Source organism: Enhydra lutris, unplaced genomic scaffold (assembly GCF_002288905.1).
Source record: "Enhydra lutris kenyoni isolate GAN:26980312 unplaced genomic scaffold, ASM228890v2 scaffoldscaffold66, whole genome shotgun sequence".
Taxonomy (NCBI): Eukaryota; Metazoa; Chordata; class Mammalia; order Carnivora; family Mustelidae; genus Enhydra; species Enhydra lutris.
This window is the reverse complement of record NW_019154150.1, coordinates 4,996,784-5,017,671: the sequence shown is the minus strand read 5'-3', so window position 1 is coordinate 5,017,671 and position 20,888 is coordinate 4,996,784. Positions and strand designations below refer to the sequence as shown.

Sequence of the window (20,888 nt, the reverse complement as noted above, 5' to 3'; positions counted from 1 at the left end):
CCTGGGTGGCTCAGTGGGTTAAGCCTCTGCCTTTGGCTCAGGTCATGATCTCAGGGTCCTGGGATTGAGCCCCACATTGGGTTCTCTGCTCAGTAGGGAGCCTGCTTCCCCCCCCGGCCTTCCTCTCTGCCTGCCTCTTTGCCTACTTGTGATCTCTCTTTGTCAAATAAATAAATAAAATCTTAAAAAAAAAAGTTACTAAGTAGTATGTTGTATTAAACATCTAGTTGAAATGGTAAGTAGGTAAAAAGAAAATAAGAACAAGAATTATGAGAATGAATTTAAAGGAAAAAAAAAGTTGTAACTACAAAATATACAGGCTGTGGTGCAATACCAGGAGCTTAATATATTGTTTTCCCCTGATGTTGGGGTTTTACAGTTTTATGGGCACCCTATGGTTATTGTCCTCTTGTTCTTTCTGCTTGTCTTCTGGAGGCGGGGCCTGCTGCATTGTTTCTCAGTCAGTCCTATTTGAGTCGTGTTGCCCTGCACCCTACCAAGGGACTGGGCTTGGTGGAAACCAGTTTTTCAGGGTTTTGTTCTCTGGAGGCTTTGTTCTTTGGTGATTTTTTGTTCCTTTTCAAAGGATCAGAGCAAAGAAACTCTCTGCACCCAGACCTCTGCCTCAGAGAGGAGTCACAGTCTGCTCCTCTCTGAATGGTCCAGATCACATCGACCCTGCCTCTGCAAACTCTGTTGAACACTGCAACCTCCCACAGCAGTGTATACCGCAGCCACCATCTCAGTGGTCGCTCGAGGCACCCGCTTGTCTCTGTACCCCCGTGCCACCAAAACTGAGAGTTATATTGGTCGGGGTGAGCTTGGTGCTGGTGGCTGCCATTCCTGGGATCACTGACTGGAGCCCATGGCCACGCCGGGTACGCTCAGCTCCCATGGTAGTGGAGGCAGCGGAGGCAGCTGTGGTGGTCGCAGACCCAGGGACTGCCAACTGGAGCCCATGCCGGGTTCTCCTATGTGTGGATGGGTGCTGGCTGTGGCTGTCTTGGGATGGTGGGCTTAGGTCCATGCTCGCTACTGCCCAGTCCCATCAATTGTCCCTTAAGTCCCTTTGTTCTGTTTGAGTGCTGTTATTAATCCCTTTCCATCTCGCAGCCACTGATCTCCAAGCTAATGCTGGTCACCAAATGCAGGGCACTTTTTCATTGGTGCATTACTTTCCATTGGGTTGGTTCTGATGATTCCCTCTCCCTTCTTTGTATCTTCTGATATCAGTCTATGCACTTCCAACTCCTCTGTACCTCTCCACTAACGATTCTCTGCTCCTGTAGAGATCCAGAAGAGTATATCTTACATCTCAGGATGTTTTCATGGGTGTTCAGAGTGCTCTGGTAGATACAAAGCTCACTTCAGGGGACTGGTTGAAATAGGGTCTCCTATTCCTCCACCATCTTGCCCCTCCCTCCAAAGATTTTATTTCTTGACTTAGATGATCTATTGCTGAGAGTGGAGTGTTGAGGTCTCCTGTTATTACTGTATTATTATCAATATTTCTCTTTATTTTAGTTAATAGTTGGCATATGCAGTTGTCTGCTCCCATATTGGGGGCATAAATATTTACAGTTGTTAGATTCTCTTGTTGGACAGACTCTTTTAGCACAGTATAGTGTCCTTCTGTATCTCTAACTACAGCCTTTAGCTTAAAATGTAATTTGTCTGATATGAGAATTGCTGTTCCAGTTTTCTTTTGAGGTCCGTTGGCATGAAAAATGATTCTCCATCCCTTCACTTTGAGTGTGGATATATGTTTAGGTTAAAAATGCATCTCTTGTAGACAGCATATGGGTGGATCATGTCTTTTTATCCAACCTGCAACCCTGAGCCTTTTCATGGGAGCCTGTAGGCCATTCATTTTGAGAGTGATTATTGAAAGATATGATTTTATTGTCATCATGTTCCTGTGAAGTACTTGTTTCTACAGAGTGTCTCTATAAATTTCCGATCTATATCACTCTTGGGTTCTTCCTTCTTTTATAGAAGCCCCCCTTAATATTTCTTGCAGGGCTGGCCTTGTGGTCACATATTCTTTCAGTTTCTGCTGGTCTTGGAAACTCCTCGTCTCTCCATCCATTCTGAATGATAGCCTTGCTGGATAAAGTATCTTTGGCTGTATTTTCTTCTCATTTGGTACCCTGAATACGTCTTGCCAGCCCTTTCTGGCTTACCAGGTCTCTGTGGACAGGTCTGACGTTATTCTGATGTTCCTTCCTCTGTACATAAGAAATCTCTTCCCCCTCACTGCTTTCAAGATTGTTTCCTTGGATCTAAGATTTTCAAATTGTACTATTATATGTCATGGCGTTGGTCTGTTCTCATTGATTTTTTGCAGGGGTCCTTTCTGCCTCTTGGACATGAATGTTTATTTCCTTCCCCAGATTAGGGAAATTTTCATCTACGATTTGCTCAAATATATCTTCTAGACCTCTCTCTATCTGCACCCCCTCAGGATTAACAATAATTCTGATACTGGAACATTTCATTGAGTCACTAATCTCTCTGTTTAATTCCTTGGATTTCAGTTTGATTTTCCTATGTCACCTTGATATCCTTCTTTTCTGTCATTTTATCCTCTATCTCACTAGTTGATTCTTCTGCCTCGTTTACCCTGTCAGTCAGAGTATCCAGCTCAGACTGCATTTCATTCACTGTATTTTTACATTTAGCCTGATTGGATCTCATTTCTGCCCTTAGAGATTCTACATTGTCGTTAATATTTTTCTTAAGCCTAGATATCATCTTTATATTTGCTATTCTGAAGTCAATATCTGACATCTTGGTTATATACATTTCCATTAGTTCTGTGGCAGAGGCCACAGTCTCTGAATCTTTCCCTTTTTGGGGGTTCCTCCTCCTAGTCATTCTGTTGAGAGGTGGTTGAGGGAATTTACAGAGTCCAAATTATTGACCACAATACAAGCAAGATATACCCGTTTTATAGAAACCTTAGGGTTGTAGGCCTCTTGTTCTTCCACCCTGTCTTCTGGGGAAGGGGCCTGGTGCGCTGTTTCTCAGAAAACCCTATTTGGGCAGAGTTGCCCTGTCCCCTGTGGCAGGGAGGGGCTCGGTGAAAACTGTTTTGTGGGGCTTTTATTCTCTGGAGGCTTTCCCTGGCAGTTTTCTTTGTCTCTTCGGAGACAGCAGAAGTGCTCTCTGTCTCAGAAGAGCAAGATTGCAGTCTGTTCTTCAAGGAGCCCTCCTGGCCACATTGTCTCCTTTTCTGTCTGTGCTGCTAAATGCTGCAATGTCCTGGGTTGTGCGCCCCACAGCAGCACTCCCAGCCCTTGCTTACTGGTCTGGGTATGTCTCTGCCCTTTGTGCTTCCAAAATCACAAGCTGTCCCTGATTTGCCTGTGTGCCCCCACAGCTCCAGGTTTCTGTCTGAGAGGTTGCCTTAAGGTACTTTCCCCCATGGCTATTGGTCTGTGAACCTGGGTGCTTTTGCACTCCAGTGATGCAGGATCCTGGAGGCTCCCACCCCCTTCTGTTTATCTTCAGTTATCTGCCCAAAGAATCACAGCTCCCTGCTTCATACCTAGAGACCAACCCCTGGATATACTCTGTTTATAGAAAGCCAGATATAAGGGCACCTGGGTGGCTCAGTGGGTTAAGCCTCTGCCTTCAGCTCAGGTCATGATCTCAGGGTCCTGGGATCGAGCCCTGCATTGGGCTCTCTGCTCAGCAGGGAGCCTGCTTCCCTTCCTCTCTCTCTCTACCTGCTTCTCTGCCTGCTTGTGATCTTTGTCAAATAAATAAATAAAATCTTTAAAAAAGAAAGAAAGAAAGAAAGAAAGCCAGTTATATCTTCTTACAACTCAGGCTAATTTCGTGGGTATTCAGAATGGTCTGGTAGAGATCCGGGTCAGTTCAGGGGACCAGTTGAAATAGGCTCCCCCAGTCCTCTGCCATCTTTTTGTGGGTCTCTAATTTTTCTTATTATACTATTGAACTTTATCACTAGCTCTTGATTCCCAAGGAGCACCATGTAATCCAGATAGTAATAAGTATTTTGGGCAGGAATAATTACACAAAAATAAAACCCAAAGTAATTTTTATTAAGGCAATTTCAGATAAGGTGTAGAGATTTTGACCTGCAGAATTTTGGAATGGGGAAAATAATCACTGATTGATCCCTTAAAATTAAAATAATTTTACTAAAATTAATGGGGAAAATTAGAAGTGGTTTAAGTGTTACATAGAAAATATATTAAGGAATTGAACTGACATTAAGAAACTACTTTCTCAAAGTAAATTAGTCCATGTACTTTGTAGTAGAATGTTCACAGTCATAGATTGGAATAAAAAACGTCCCTAGGATCAACATGGTGGTGGGGTTAAAATAAGAAGAGGTGTGTGTGAGAATAGCCTACAACCATCCTAAATTATACAGCTTCTCATCCCTGACCAAGTTGGGCCTGAAGAACCCCTGAGAGTATGGCTTCCTCAGAGTGCCTATTGAGACCATGTTGTATGAGGAAACTTGGGCCTTTTTTTTGTAGTTAGCACATGAGTTAGCTCTCTGTCTAGTGCCTGCTGTCTTTGGTTGATTTCAAATGTTATTGTTAATTTTTGCTTTACTTCCATCAAATATTGCTGATATGGAAATATACTTTTCAAGAAGATGAATTTATACTGCTTAACCTTTAAATATAGAAAATTTGTCTCGTTTAAGAAAGATAAATATCTTAAAATCAGCAAGTGACTTTAACATGTTTTTATTTTTAGTAAACACATTTATGGATTACTACCGAAAATTTCCACCGGGTATACACTTTGATTTACAAGTGCTAAATGACCTTCTAAATTCTTTACTCAAACATTGTTTATTGAAAGAAGTATTTCAGGTAGTGAACCTCAGCATAATGGTTAAAATGCTGGTAAGTAAACTGAAAATATATTCTTTTTAATATTATAAGTAGATTTCTCTGTTACATTTCTTACTTGTATAATTTAGCAGTTAAACTTCTGTGTTTATTGTATACTTCCTAGAGAACACTTGTATATTTAAGCATAAATGAATTTGAGAAACTTAAGGTAGAAGACATTAAAATGAGTAAATTTTTTGTTTTATCCAGCCCGCTCTGAAAATATTACTAAAAATATTTGAACACGTGGCAACTATGAAATTAAGGAATGCTGTACCTGCTTTAATTGATATATTTTGCAAGGTATGCTTTACTTTAATCTGTTTTATTCTCTGATAGTGAATAACTTAAAAAATAATTATTTCCACTTATATTCTTAAACTACCTCTTACTCACATTCTTGATGCCAAAGAATCCTATTTTCAGAAATTTTTTTTTCTCTTGAAATAGGATTTATAAGCATATTCCAATGACTGATAGGCCTTCCCCTTAGATAAATCATTCCAAGCACTTCTTTCTGATTTATGAGGTCATAGTTACACCTTAAAGATGATTAAAGAAAACTCTTTTTATCCAAAAGTTATGAGTTCATTTATTAACAAAAATAAATACAAAGATCAATATATAAATAGAAAACCATGACCAAAACAAAGAAAGTATATAGGGAGAAACATGGAGGTTCTAGGAATTGATTTTATATTTGGCACTAAACAAAAAGATAAAAGAATTTTTATGGCTTTTTGAAGATATATTAAAATTTGTGCTTTTGGATACTTACTGGTATTTAGCATTGCCCAGCCATCCATTTCAGAACAGGCTAATATCAAGAAAACCCCATTTTTTTTGAGGAGCAGCATTAGAACCACTGTAGCAGAATATACAAATATTTTGGTGAACATCTCCAGGTCCACATTACAAAACTTGACAGAATTACCTGCCTAGAAATTTTTTGAAGTAGAAATTAGTGGTTATCACTAGTAGTTTTAGAAAATCTCAGTTTGATACTTCTCAGGAAGTTTACAATCTGGGATGAAATATAAACACAAGTGCTAGTAAGCTAAAGACAAAATGAGTATCACACAGGAAGTACAGGTGATAAATTCATTGAGACAACTTGGAAAACAGAATATTCAGGTTTTGAATTCAAACATTATTTTCACATTCACTTTAAATTCTTGAAGAAGGGTGTCTTACTGTGGTTCTCAAATATTGGAAGAAAATGTGCTTTGAGTTTTTTAAGTGAATTTTAATTCCACTTGACTCCTTGTTTCATTTTTTTTTTCACCATTTTTTTTTAAAGATTTTATTTATTTATTTGATAGACAGAGATCACAAGCAGGCAGAAAGGCAGGCAGAGAGAGAGATCACAAGTAGGAGGAGAGAGAGGGAAGCAGGCTCCCCGCCGAGCAGAGAGCCTGATGCGGCACTCGATCCCAGGACCCTGAGATCATGACCTGAGCCGAAGGCAGAGGCTTTAACCCACTGAGCCACCCAGGCGCCCCATTTTTCACCATTCTTATAGTTGTTACATTACTGATTTTCAAGCTCTCATATTTGTATAGGAATGACTCCTTTTTTTTTTTTTTTCCTCTGTAGTTTGTTGAAGCTGGGATGATATTTGATGCAGAGCACTTTAACTATATTGTCAAGCTCTTATACCAACTACAGGCTTCCCAACAAGAAATAACTGCAGTTCTGGAAATGAAATCCAGGTAAGAAAAGTCATTATAATTAAGGTTACATCATATATATGATGTATGTGTATATATATATGATGTATATGTATACATCATATATATATAATGTATACATATATAATATATGTGTATATTTTTAGGGACTTACAAAGGTTGAAAGCAAAGCACTTATTTATCACTATTCATATTCGAAACATCTTGATAGTGGCACACCATAAGCCTTTCTCCCATCTCTTGAATATGTCCTAGTCATTAGTTGGGCTGCCTCTAGACAGCCTTTCTGGTCAGCCTCACCAAATCTTTCTCAGTACTTGATTCATCTCAGTGCCTGGCACATCAAGTGTAAAAGGAATCTCTTATCCTCTGTTTCAGAACTAACTTAATTATACTTAATGCACTCTCTTTTATGTGTATAAATTACCTTAATTCTTTTGTTTCTTTCATTTCTTTTCATGTTAGCTAAACAAAATACCTTAATGCTTCTTCTTCATTCTTTCTCTCACTTGTTCACTCTCTCTATATGGCTTATGGGCCTCCCAAGGCCTTTTTATTTGGAAACCTATGATAATTATGGATAGTATCATAATATACCTATATTGAGAAAAAGGAAAACCATGACTTTTATAGAAATTTTAATTAAACTGTTACATACATAGTGTTACTAATTTTAAGTATTTAAAGGAGCCATGACTTTTTAATGAAATCATATTTGATAAAGTACAAATAATATCAACCAGCAAAGTCCTTGAGAATGCCTAGAAAGCTCCTTCATACAGCTTCTACAACTGTTGTCATCTCATTTCTCATTATCTTCTAATAGAGAGGTTTTCAGACTTCTTGGTTCGTAGTGTCCATAGGCCAAAAGAAGTACATTAATTGTCTTATTTATTAATCAGTTAGATCCAAACAAGTTGATAGTAACAATTTGATGGTATCTGACAGAAGGTGCTTTGAAAATTTAAAATAACCTGTGGAACTCCTCTGAATTTGCTTTAGTGCCCTGGATGTCATGGTACACAGCTAGGGAATTGCAGTGATTCTGCTAAGTGATGCTGTTTCCTTTGAAGCACCAGTATTGAAGATATATTTGGCTTTTTCAAGTTCTGTGGGTTTTTTCATTTCTTCAACTAATGGTAATTAATATTTAGGTTGTCTATAAAAATTATAATACTATTTAGGTTAAATAGATTTTTGGGACTACCTAAGAAATAAGTTTTTGTGAGAAAAATACAATTTGTCTAGCACAGATTTCTGAGATATAATCAATTTATAATAACGAAAGTATATTGATATTTTCTTCCAAACATGAAGTCATTATTCTCCTGATCTATATGGCATTTTGGACAGTGACACCTATGACAGAGAGCTCAGATGGCTAGCAGATGTTCGTCTCTGTCAGACTGAGAAGCTTCTGGCACAAGGGAAGTGTGCACTTCTAGATGCAACAGGAGCAGCATTACCCTGTATCCAGTATAGCTATACAACTCCACCTTTCAGGCAATGATTGGGAAAAGGATCTCTTGACTCCAGAACAAACCAGACTTAGTTTTCTAATTTTCAAATTGACATGATCACACAAATATTTTTGTAGCTTATTTTACAACCCCTAATTCTGAAAATTGTATACATATACACTCTGCTTCTTCCTGTTCTCCCACTTCAAAAGAATTATCTAGTATTTTTAAGAGGAATTAACATTGGTGGCCTATTTGATGAAGGACAAACTAGGATAATAACTGTGGGTAGTTAAAGGGTATGGGTTGTGGTTAGGGATGTGGACCTGGCCTCAATGCAAAAGGAAAAAAAGTTTAGTATTTATCATTTTATGTTCGAATTTTCCTGACACCCTTTGAAATAATTACCCTTTTTTGTGCTAGGGAAATGAGTTTTAATGAACACTTATACTTTGATTTTGATTATAGTTTTTAATTAGGTAGTTTGTAGTTCATTAGAAAGGCTTTCACATTCATAAAGAATTCCAGCATATTCAGGATATCAATGAGAATTTAGGTGTGTTTATAATCTAGGATATTTAATATACATTTAATGACTTTAAAATTTTTTTATTTTGAAATAATTTTAGATTTACAGAATGTTGCAAAAATTAGTATAGAGACTTCCCACACATCCTTCATCTAGCTTCCTTTCATGTTAACATCCTACATAGTAAGTGTGCAGTTATCAAAACCAAGAAATCAGTAGCCATAAAATCCAATTAACTGCACATCTCAGTGCATCCTAACTGGAGGTACATAGGGCCAACATATCTTATTACTGATTATGTTAACCTTTATAACTTAGTTAAAAATGTTATCTGCCAGTTTTCTACACTGTAAAGTTACTGTTTGTCCCTTTATAACTAATATTTTGGGCAAAAGACTTTAACATTATACATTATCTTGTTTCTCCTCAAACCTTTATGCATTAATTTTAGTATTCATCAGGGGCTTTTTCCTACAGGTTACTACTGTGGCATTTGCCCAAAGGTAATTCTTTATTTTCCCTATTTCTTCTACATTTATTAATTGGGAATTTTGAGTAAAGAAGAGCTTTCCCTTCTCCATTTATTTATTTATTCATTTATATCAGTATGAACTCATGGGTATTTATTTTATCTTATGGGTTATATATAATCTAATACTATTATTATTTATTTTTTTGGTCAAATTCTTCTAGATTTGACCTTTGGAAGTCCTTTAGGGTTGTTCCTATATCCTTTCATCATGTACTATTCATTTTTCTACCATTTTCTAATTTTTTGGAGCCACGGAGTTGTTTTAAGTTTCATCTTCTGTTTACCCTGTCCCAACATTTGCAACAACTAAGGAGACTTAGCAGTCTTAAATGTGTATGCAGCAGACAACAGAGTTTCAAAATATATGAAACAAAACTGATAGAACTGAACAGATAAAATAGACAAATCTGTAACTTTAGTTGGAGACTCTATAAAATCAAATTACCAAAGAAGATAGCAAGAAAGGAACAGAGGAACTACAAAAATAGAAAACAATTTAACAGAATATGAGTACTGAGTCCTTGCGTATCAATATTACTTTAATATGACTAGATTAAATTCTCTAATTAGAAGAGTGTCTGGATGGATTAAAAAACAAGACTGCCTTCAAGAGACTTACTTTAATATGCTGCCTTCAAGAGACTTACTTCAACTATAAAGACACATTTATGCTGAAAGTGAAGGGATAGAAAAAGCTATTCCATGCAAATGGAAGCCAAAAGAGGGCAGGCTATACTTTTATCAGAAAAACTACACTTTAAGTAACAAGAGACATGGTCATTATATTGTGATAAAGGAGTCAGGTCAAGAGGATATCACAAATATAAATATATATGTGTACCCAATAACAGAGCAGTCCAACACAGAAAGCAAATCTTAATAGATCTAATGGAAGAAATAGAAACCAGTGTAATAAAAGTAGGGGATTAATGCCCATTTTCAACAATGCATATGTCATCCAGCAGAAAATCAGTAAAGAAACATGTGACTTGAACTGCACTTTAGACTAAATGGACCTAATATACATATACAAACTATTCCAACCAACAGGAGCAGCATATATTTCTTCTCAAGCACACTCAGACCATTCTCAGGATATATCATACATTAGTTCACAAAACAAGTCAAAAAATTTAAGAATATGGAATCAACTATCTTTCCTCATCAATATGAAACTAGAAATCAAAAATAAGAGGAAAACTGGAAAATCCACAAATATGTGGAAATTAAACAACATACTCCTGAACAACCAGTGAGTCAAAGAAGAAATCAAAAGCGAAGTAAAATAAAAAATCTTGGACAAATGAAAATGGAAACACAACATACCACAATCTATGGGATTATAGCAAAAGCAGTTCTAAGAGGGACATTGATAGTGATAAATGCCTACATTAAGACAAAAAGGGGATCTCAAACCTAACTATATGTACACCTCGAGGAACTAGAAAAAGAACAAACTGAGTCAGGTTAATGGAAGGAATAAAGATCAGAGGAGGAATGATTAGAGACTAAAAAACAATAGGAGAGAAAATAAAACTGGTTGGTTGGTTTTGAAAAGAAAATTGAAAAACCTTTAGCTACACTGAAGAAAAAGAGAGCATACTCACATAAATCGAAACGAAAGAGGCATCATTACAACTGATAGCACAGAAATACAAAGGCTCTACAATTACACACCAAATAATTGGATAATCTAGAAGAATTGAATAAATTCCTAGAAATATATAACCTAACAAGTTTGAATCATGAAGAAATGGAAAAAGTGAACAGACCAATTTTGAGTACAGAGATTGAATTAGTAAAACAAAACAAAAAAGCAACTCCCTGTAAAGAAAAGCCCAGGAATAGATGGCTTTACTGCTGAATTTTACCAAACAGTTAAGGAAGAATTAATACAAATCCTTCTCAAACCCTTCTAAAAACTTGAATGTGAGGGGACACTCCCAGACTCCTTTACAAGTCTAGCATTACTCTGATACCAAAGTCAGACAAGGATACTACAAAAACTGAAAACCATAAGATGATACTCCTGATAAACATAGATACAAAAATTCTCAACAAAATATTAGTAAACCAAAATCAACTACACATGATATAACAAGATAAACTGGGATTTATCCCTGGGATACAGTAATGGTTCAACATGTGCAAATCAGTAAATATGATTTAGCACATTAACAGAATAGAGGATAGATATCAAATGATTCAATTGATGCGGGTAAAGCATTTACCAGAATTTAACACCCTTTTGTGATAAAAACTCTCAATACATTAGGTATAGAAAGAATGTACCTCACTCTAGTAATGGCCATCTATGACAAGCCCATAGCTGACATCATACTTAACAGTAAAAAAGCTGAAATATTTTTCTCTGAGGTCAGGAACAAGGAAATGATGCATACTGTCACCACTTCTATTGAGCATAATGCCAGAAGTCCTAGCCAGAGCAAATAGGCAAGAAATAAGAGACATTCAAATTAGAAAGCAAGAATTAAAATAGTCTCTGCAGATAACATGATCCTACATACAGAAAACCTTAAAGACTCCACCAAAACCTCTGTTAGAGCTAATAAGTGAAGTATTTTTAATAAAGTTGTAGGATACAATATTGACATACAGAAAATCGGTTGCATCTTGAAAAAGCATTGGACAAAATACAATATCCATTTGTGATTAAAGAAAACCTTCCATTAAGTAGGGTTACAAGGAATGTACCTCAATATAATAAAGGCTACATACAAAAAACCCCACACCTAATATCATCCTCAGTGGGGAAAAACAGACCTATTCCTCTACTGTCAGGAAAAAGATAGGGATGTCCACTCTCACCATTGTTATTTAACGCAGTATTGGAAGTCCTAGTCACAGCAATCAGAAAACAAAAGAAATAAACGGCGTCCAAATTGGCAAGGAAGAAGTCAAACTTTCACCGTTTGCAGAGGACATGATACTGTATGTAGAAAACCCAGAAGACTCCCATCAAAAAATGGCTAGAACTCATACCCATATTCATTAAACTCACAGGATATAAAATCAATGTGTTGGGAAGACTGGACAGCAACATGCAAAAGAATGGAATTGGATCACTTCCTTACACCCTATAAAAAAAATACATAACATAAAAAAATAAATAATATAATAAAATAAAATAATTAAAAAAATTTAAAAAGGCAGAATTGAGATCTTGGTTTAAAAAAAAAAAAAAAAAGGATGAAAGACCTAAATGTGAGACAGGAGGGACGCCTGGTTGGTTCGGTCTGTTAAGTGCCTGCCTTCGTCTCAGGTCATGAGCTCAGGGTTCTGAGATTGAACCCCTCTGTTGGGCTCCCTCCACAGCAGGGAGTCTGCTTCTCTCTCTCCCTCTGCTTGTGCGTGCTCTCTCTCTCTCTCTCAAATAAATAAAATAAGATAAAATAAAAGTGAGACAGGAAAGCATTAAAATCTAGAGGCAAACACATGCAGTAACCTCTTTGACATTGGTTATAGCAACTTCTTACTAGATATGTCTCCTGAAGCAAGGGAAACAAAAACAAACATGAACTATTAGGACTTCATTAAGATAAAAAGCTTCTGTACAGTGAAGGAAACAGTCAACAAAACTAAAAAGCAGCCTATGGAATGGGAGAAGATATTTGCAAATAACGTCTGATAAAGGGTTAGTATCTAAAACCTATAAAGAACTTATCAAACTTAAGACCCCCAAAATAAATAATCCAGGCAAGAAATGGGCAGAAGACATGAATAGACATTTTTCCAAAAGACATACAAATGGCCAACAGATGCATAAAAAAGTGCTCAACATCACTTACTATCCAGGAAACGCAAATCAAAATTACAATGAAATACTACCTCACACCTGTGAGAATGGCTAAAGTTAACAATACAAGAAACAATAAGTGTTGGGGAGGATGCAGAGAAAGGAGAACCCTCTTGCACTGTTTCTGGGAATGCAAACTGGTGCAGCCACTCTGAAAAACAGTTTGTAGTTTCCCCAGAAAGTTAAAAATAGAACTGCCCTAGAATCCAGCAATAGCCCTACTAGGTACTAACAAGGATACAAAAAATACTATTTCAAAAGGGTACATGAACCCTGATGTTTAAAGCAGCATTATCAATAATAGCGAAATTATGGAAAGAGTACAAATGTCCATTGACTGATGAATGAATGAAGATGTGGTATATATATATATATTATATATATAATATGTATGTAAATATATATGTAATATATACACACCACATCTTCATTCATTTCATTTCATTCTTTTCGATGCCTGAGTAATATTCCATTATGTGTGTGTGTGTATATATATATATATATAGATAGACAGACACATACATAGTGGATAGTGGATAGTGGATAGACACATACATAGTGGATAGATAGATAGATCTATCTATAGATATCTATCTATCTATCCACTATGTATGTGTCTATCTATCTATATATATAGATAGATATATCTATCCATTATGTATATATATAATATATAGATATATATAGATATATCTATCTATCCATTATGTATATATATACATAATGGGATATTATATATATAATAGATATAGATATATCTATATATAGATATATCTATATATAATATAGATATTATTATATATATCTATATAATATATATATTATATGTATTATATGTGTGTGTGTTTGTGTGTGTGTACATAGAACACAAGATCTACTTTCAGCAAATTTCAAGTACACAATACCTTATTATTAACTATAGTCATCATGATGTAAAATAGGTATATCTAGATATATAGATATATCTATATATAGATATTATATATATAATATCCCATTATGTATATATATACATAATGGATAGATAGACATATAGATATATATAGATATAGATAGATATATCTATCCATTATGTATATATATACATAATGGAATATTATATAATATTCCATTATGTATATATATACATAATGGAATATTACTCAGGCATCGAAAAGAATGAAATCTCACCATTTGCAACAATGTGATTGGAGCTAGTGTGTATTATACTAAGCGAAATAGGTCAGTCAGAGAAAGACAAATACCATATGATTCCAGTCATTTAGAATTTAAGAAACAAAACAAATGAGCATTAAGAAACAAAACAAATGAGGAAAAAAGGAGAGAGAGAAACTAAGAAACAGGCTCTTAACTATAGAGAACAAACTGATGGCTACTAGAGGGGAGGTAGATGAGGGGGTGAGTTAAATAGGTGATAGGGATCAAGGATCATTTGTTGTGATGAGCACCAGGTGTTTGTGGAATTGTTGAGTCACTAAATTGTACACCTGGAACTAATATTAACTGGAATTTAAATAAATGCTTAAAATGAAATTAAAATAAAAAAGATCAGTTGCATCTCTATATACTAACAATGAAGTATTAAAAAAAGAAATCAAGAAAATCTCATTTACAATAACATCAAAAAATAAATACTTAAGAAATAAATTTACTGAGGAGATAAAAGATCTGTATATCGAAAACCATAAAACATTGGTAAAAGAAATCAAAAATAAATGGAAGGATACGAGGCACCTGGATGGCTCAGTGGGTTAAGCCGCTGCCTTCAGCTGGGGTCATGATCTCGGGTCCTGGGATCAAGCCCCGCATCGGGCTCTCTGCTCAGCTGGGAGCCTGCTTCCTCCTCTCTCTCTGCCTGCCTCTCTGCCTGCTTGTGATCTCTCTCTGTCAAGTAAATAAATAAAATCTTTAAAAATAAATAAATAAATAAATAAATGGAAGGATATTCTGTGTTCATGGATTGGAAGAATTAATATTTTGAAAATGTCCATGCTACCCAAACTAACTATAAATTTAATTCAATTCCTATCAAAGTTCTATTACCATTTTTTTACAGAAATAGAAAAAACAATTTCAAAATGCATATGAAACTACAACATAACCTGAATGGCTAAAGCAATCTTGAGTAATAAGAACAAAATAGGATGTGGTGTATATATACAATGGAATATATATTATTCAGTCTTTAAAAAGAAGGTTACCCTACCATCTGTGACATCATGGATTAACCTGGAGTATATTATACTAAATGAAATAAGGCAGATGAAGAAAGGCAAATCCGTATGATCTTACTTAGATATGGAATCTAAAGAAGTCTAACTCAGCAACAAATTAGAATAGTGGCTGTTACCAGGAGATGGAAAATGGGGCAAATGAGGAGATGTTAGCCAAAGGGTACAGAGTTGCAGTTATAACATTATTAAGTTCTGGAGACCTAATTTGCTTTTCTTTTATTATAAATGAGTTGAACATTTTCTTTTCATTTTTGTACTTGTTGTTTTGATTCTGGTTCTTTGTTCCTTAAGTATCAAGAGTTCTTAATATATTGTATTAGACCATAGCATTATATATTACAAATATTTTTTTTCAGTTTGTCCGTTATCTTTTGAATTTGTTTATGGTGGCTTTCGCCATGCAAAAACTTTTATTCTTGTTCAACCTAAATTATCAGTCTTTTTTTATTGCCTCAGTTTTGAGTCATAGTTATTTTTTATTGCATCTGGATTTTGAGTCATAATTTCCCTGCACCAAGGTTTTGGAGGAATTCACACGTTTTCTTTTACTTGTATGGCTTCATTTTTGTAGTTAGGTTCATAATCTATTTGAAGTTTATTCTTATGTGTGGTGTAAGATAGAGATCTAATTCTTTCCCACTTTTTGTCCAGCTTTCCCAGAACCATTTGTTAATTTTGAATGATTTGAGATGCTGCCTTTATCATATACTAAAGTTCATATGTGCTTGGGTCTGTGTCTGGACTTTGTATTCCCCTGTACCAGGTCCACAGTGTTTTAATTATAGAGGCTTTAGTAGTATGCTTTAACATTTTGTTGGGATAATCCCCTGCAAAATTTTTCTTTTCCATGTCTTTCTTGTTCTTCTTGCATGTATGTTTTTAAAAACCACATGGACTTTAGTATAAATTTCCTAACCTCATATAGTAGCTTGTTTGTATTTTTATTGGAATTACATTAAATCTATGAATTAAACTTAGTAAGAACTAACATCTTTATAATATTGAATTCTATTAAAGAACATGAAATTTTTTCTATTGTTCATACTTTATGTGTCTTTCAGGAGTGTTTTAGAATTTTCCTCTTATAAGTATTTAATCTTTGTTGCTATTATAAATGAATTTTTTTGTATCATTATGTGCTGTGTTTTTTTTTGTATATATAAAGGACATTTTGTTTGTAAATTTTATATTCTGTTAATTCTCTCTAAAGTCTTTATTGTTTGAGCTATTTTCATCTTTGAATCTGTGGGCATTTCCAGGTATACTATCATATCATTTGTGAATAGAGATTGTTTTAGTTCTTCTTTTCCATTGTTATGCCTATAAGTAATTTGCCTTATCTAATTGCCTTGGCTCATACTTCTAGTATAGTATTGAATAATAATGGATATAGTGAACATCCTTTCATTGTTCCTGATCTTAGTGGAAATATCTCTAGAATTTTCTCATTAAATACAGTCATGTCTTTAGGACTACAGTATATATATTTAATCACTTTAAGGAAGTATCTCTTAGTTCCTATATTTGTAAGTGAATTAATGTTATCACTGCCTTTTTAATATTTATGGAAATCATGAATTTTTCTGTTAGACTTATTAAAATGGTATATAATACTGATGGATTTTTAAATATTGAAGTTACCTTATATTTGTGAAGTAAATACCACTTTGTCATGGTGTGTCATTTTCTTAAGGTGGTCTTGGATTCTGTTTGTCAATTTTTTTTTAATTTTGTGGTAAAATACACTTAATATAAAACTTACTATCTTAACCATTTTTAAGTGTTCAGTTCAGTAGTATTAAACACATTCACATTGTTGTGCAACCATCACAACCATCATTCCCTAACTCAATTTGAAAAACTGATTTGTTTGTTAATATTTTATCTAGCTTTTGCAACATCATTATAAGTAATATTGTTTTACACTTTTCTTTGTTCTACCTTTATCTGGTTGAAGTATCAGTGTTATTTATATTTGATCCGTGAAAGGAATTAGGAAGTTGTCCTTCCTTTTTAATGCTCTGGAATAATTTATTGAGCATTGGGACTAATTATCAAAATTGACCCCAGAGTTGGCAGCTATATAGTACTCTTAGTTTAATGGTACAGTGTTTTTTTCTCCTTTTTCTGTTTTCAGTTGCCAAAGGATGCTACTTCTTTAATTTTTGTCTTTTTTTTTCCTTTCCCAGAAGCTATGCATTTTATAGATTGTGTTCTTTAAATCACAAACAAAATTTTAAGTTCATTCTATGTGGTTTGTGTTCTAATCTACTCAGATTTTTTTTTTTTTTTTTTAGCATTTTCAAACTTAATGTGGACTTAGTCATTGTGGTAGTATATTTTTAATCAATGTTAAGTCCTTCCTGTTCAGTTTTCCACAGATTTTTTTGCATTGTTTTTATTTTGGTCTATTTCTGCTTATCACAAATCCTTGTTGGGTCAGCAAGGGTAGAGTGGGAGTAGGAAAGATCAAGTACTGGCTTTAATGATTTTTTTCTCTTTTTATCCATAATCATTTTGAAGCTTTGGCATTCTCTGTATTAAAGTTACCTTATAGGCTGAAAGTACGGTTTCATGTGGAACTTGCTTTTTCCTTCTTGTTGCCTATGGTTTGAGGAGAAATAGTGTGAAGTAGATATCTATGCATTTGCTATTTTCTTTAGCTCTTAAGAATTTTTACTACTTTCCTTCTTTTCTAGTTTCTTAGATATAAACTATAGAACAAGTGAATTAGGGGCAGTAGTGACTTTTGGAGGATAAACATAATTAACCCTTTTCTATTGTTAAAGGTTGCGGATGAGGCAATTTAAAAAGAACTGGAAATGTAATTTAGATTCAGCCTTGAATGAAATAGAGGTATGACACTTATTTTTTTTTAAATAAATTGCTGGGATCTCTGAAAACCAGTAATAACAAAGAAACTTTGAATAGAGGGTAAAGTTTTTTTAAACCCTCTTGTTATACAGAGAAAATTCTCAAGGGAAAGAAGTCTAATATTTTTTTAACACTTTGAAATGCAAACAATTTCTAGAGTTATGGACTATTCTAAAAATAATTGTTCAGTTTCAAAATTAACATATTAAGTATAATAATCTAAGGCTTATTAGCCTTTAATTCTTGTCGCCGGACAGACTTGGTGCACAAGAAAGTTGGCTTTCTTACCATAATCCATGGATGGCTGCAGTATGTGAAATGATAGTGGAAAGCCAAGGTCATTGTGCCCTCTCCAGGCATTTGGAGTATAAGAAATAGAGAACTTTCAAGATGATTTTACTGTTTAGTTTAAGATCATTTTTATACTCATCTAGGAATTGTTGGTCTAGTCTTAATTAGTATTTGTATCTTTGAAATAATCTTATGTTGGTGTGGAAAAGTGTTTCTTTGTTTATAATAGAAAATAATGAGAAGATGGTAAGTTTACTGAAATTTACTTTGTAGTCCCTTTCACACAAAAGATGTAGTGCCCAAAATGATATTTGGGCCCCAAATTATTAATGGGGCCAAATAATAGCAAAATGCAATCTCTCAAAGTTTACTCTAAAAGTAAAATCTCTAAAAGTAAAATAATGTATTTCTACAGAGACAGCTCAAACTATATAGCTAATCATCTGTTTTCCATAAAACTTATCTCCACTGTCTAGTTCAGGTTTTGGGGTGACATCATTAAGTACATTATGAAAAGGTTATTAAAAGAGATGTACATTGCCATCTGGAACTTACAGAGACTATGCTATAGTCAGAAACCCAAATTGCACAATAGCAAGTTATTGGTGGTGTAACATTGTCAGTAAGTTTTTGAGATCTACAGAGATTGTGTTATTAATTTCTGTATATCTAATGCCTACATGTGTCTATTCCATAATACGTTTTTTATAAATGAAAGCTTTCTTTCTTTCTTTTTTTCTTGTTTTGTTTCTAATAATTCTGATAGCATTGTAAAGAAAAAGGTGACTGGACCAAACTGGGAAATTTATACATTAACATAAAAATGGGCTGTGAAAACTTTGCAGATTTCCAGAGATTTTGTGCTTGTATTGCTGAAACATTAACAAAAGACTGTAAAGAAGAGAGACCAGGTGTTCCATTTTGCGAATTTGCTGAAACAGGTAAAATGTCACTCTTCGGGTTTAAGTATTGTGTGTATTAGGATGGTGCAGTGTTTTAACAGGAATGTAAAGCCCTTACTATTTTCCATGTTGGGGATAAGTTGATATTGCAGATTTCAGATACTTTTCCTTCTCTTTATAAATCTTTCATCTCTTTATTATCAAGTTAGATTATAATGATATAAGGTCAAGAATTGTTTTAACAACTCATGTTTCATTTTCTTATCTGTCTTTTCATTCAGATTGGTAAAACTATTGCTAGCAAATTGTACTGGAGCACTTGAATTTTTGAATCATTAAAGTTGTTACTACCTTCACTAGTATAAGTCAACAAAATTCATATGTTTCTGAGACTTTTTTTTTTTTGTATGAGCTCTTCACTGCTGTATTTTTTTTTTTAAAGATTTTATTTATTTATTTGACAGAGAGAGAGAGATCACAAGTAGGCATAGAGGCAGGCAGAGAGAGAGAGAGGGAAACAGGCTCCCCGCTGAGCAGAGAGCCTGATGTGGGGCTCGATCCTGGGACCCTGGGATCATGACCTGAGCTGAAGGCAGAGGCTTTAACCCACTGAGCCACCCAGGTGCCCCTTCACTGCTGTATTTTTAATCAGAGGTCAGCAAACCTTTTCTGCAAAGGGCAGAAATATTTTAGGCTTCACGCTATCAGATGCGATCACACATAGTTTTCTTTTCCTTTCAAGCAACCCTTTAAAAATAGGGGAACCATTCTTAGCTCACAAGCTATACAAAAACAGGCCACAGGCCAGATTTGTCCTGTAGGCTGTGGTTTACCAACACCTGGTCTTTGTTCTAGTGTCAATAATTTCATATCACTTAGTCTTTGCTGCCATTTTAAATTACTTTTTCACTTTTTTTGATATGCCTACTTTGTGTTTCAGTTAGCAAAGATCCACAAAATAGTGAAGTAGATAAAACTTTGCTGGGAAGAATTGGAATCAGTGCTATGTACTACTATCACAAGCTGTTGCAGTGGTCCAAGGTATGTCATTAAATTTTTGTTTGGGGTTGGTACAGAGTGTGTGAATTTAAAATTTTTTTAACAATATAGTTAACCCTGCAAATTAGAAATCTCCTAATTATTGTTATAAGCGGCAAAATGAGTCCCAGACTAGTAAGTGAATTATTAGGTAGTATATTAGGCAAATGTGGAAGGCAGTAGCATGAGACCAGTTACCCTGAAGAAGTGTCAGAAGTATGCTAAGTATCCTATTTATTTGAAGCAACTTTCAATACAGAGTTTTGCTTCTTCTTAAGGATTTATAACATTATAATTTTGCATAAGTTCCAGACACCTTTTTTAAGATGAACCCAGGGAACTCAGAATTAACAGAACTCCTTAAAAATCACCTCCTGGAACACTTAGACCATATATCTTGATATCTACCTTTGAGGTTTAGCTCACCTTAGAAGTGGTCTAGTTATTCTGGACCATACTGAACTACCATTCTTTAGATTTCTCTGAGGTGACAGGTGGTTGTAGATTCAACAAAGTGAAGTAAAGTAGAGGACAGGAAAAATCTAAAATAGGAAGGGATTTCTGAGGGATGAATGGAGCAGTTGAAAATGTGGTCAGTACTGAATCAGCTATTATAATGTATCTTTTGTTGCTTCTTTCT

At 34.7% G+C, this 20,888-nt stretch overlaps 1 protein-coding gene across 1 annotated transcript in view; it reads left to right on the top strand.

Moving 5' to 3' along the window:
• LOC111159009 (testis and ovary specific PAZ domain containing 1) overlaps window positions 1-20,888 on the top strand; it is a 110,998-nt gene that overhangs the window by 63,848 nt on the left and 26,262 nt on the right. Inside the window, 6 exon segments of the mRNA XM_022521371.1 lie at window positions 4,741-4,892; window positions 5,091-5,183; window positions 6,477-6,592; window positions 17,933-17,999; window positions 19,075-19,249; window positions 20,151-20,251. Coding sequence (XP_022377079.1) covers window positions 4,741-4,892; window positions 5,091-5,183; window positions 6,477-6,592; window positions 17,933-17,999; window positions 19,075-19,249; window positions 20,151-20,251 — 704 coding nt within the window.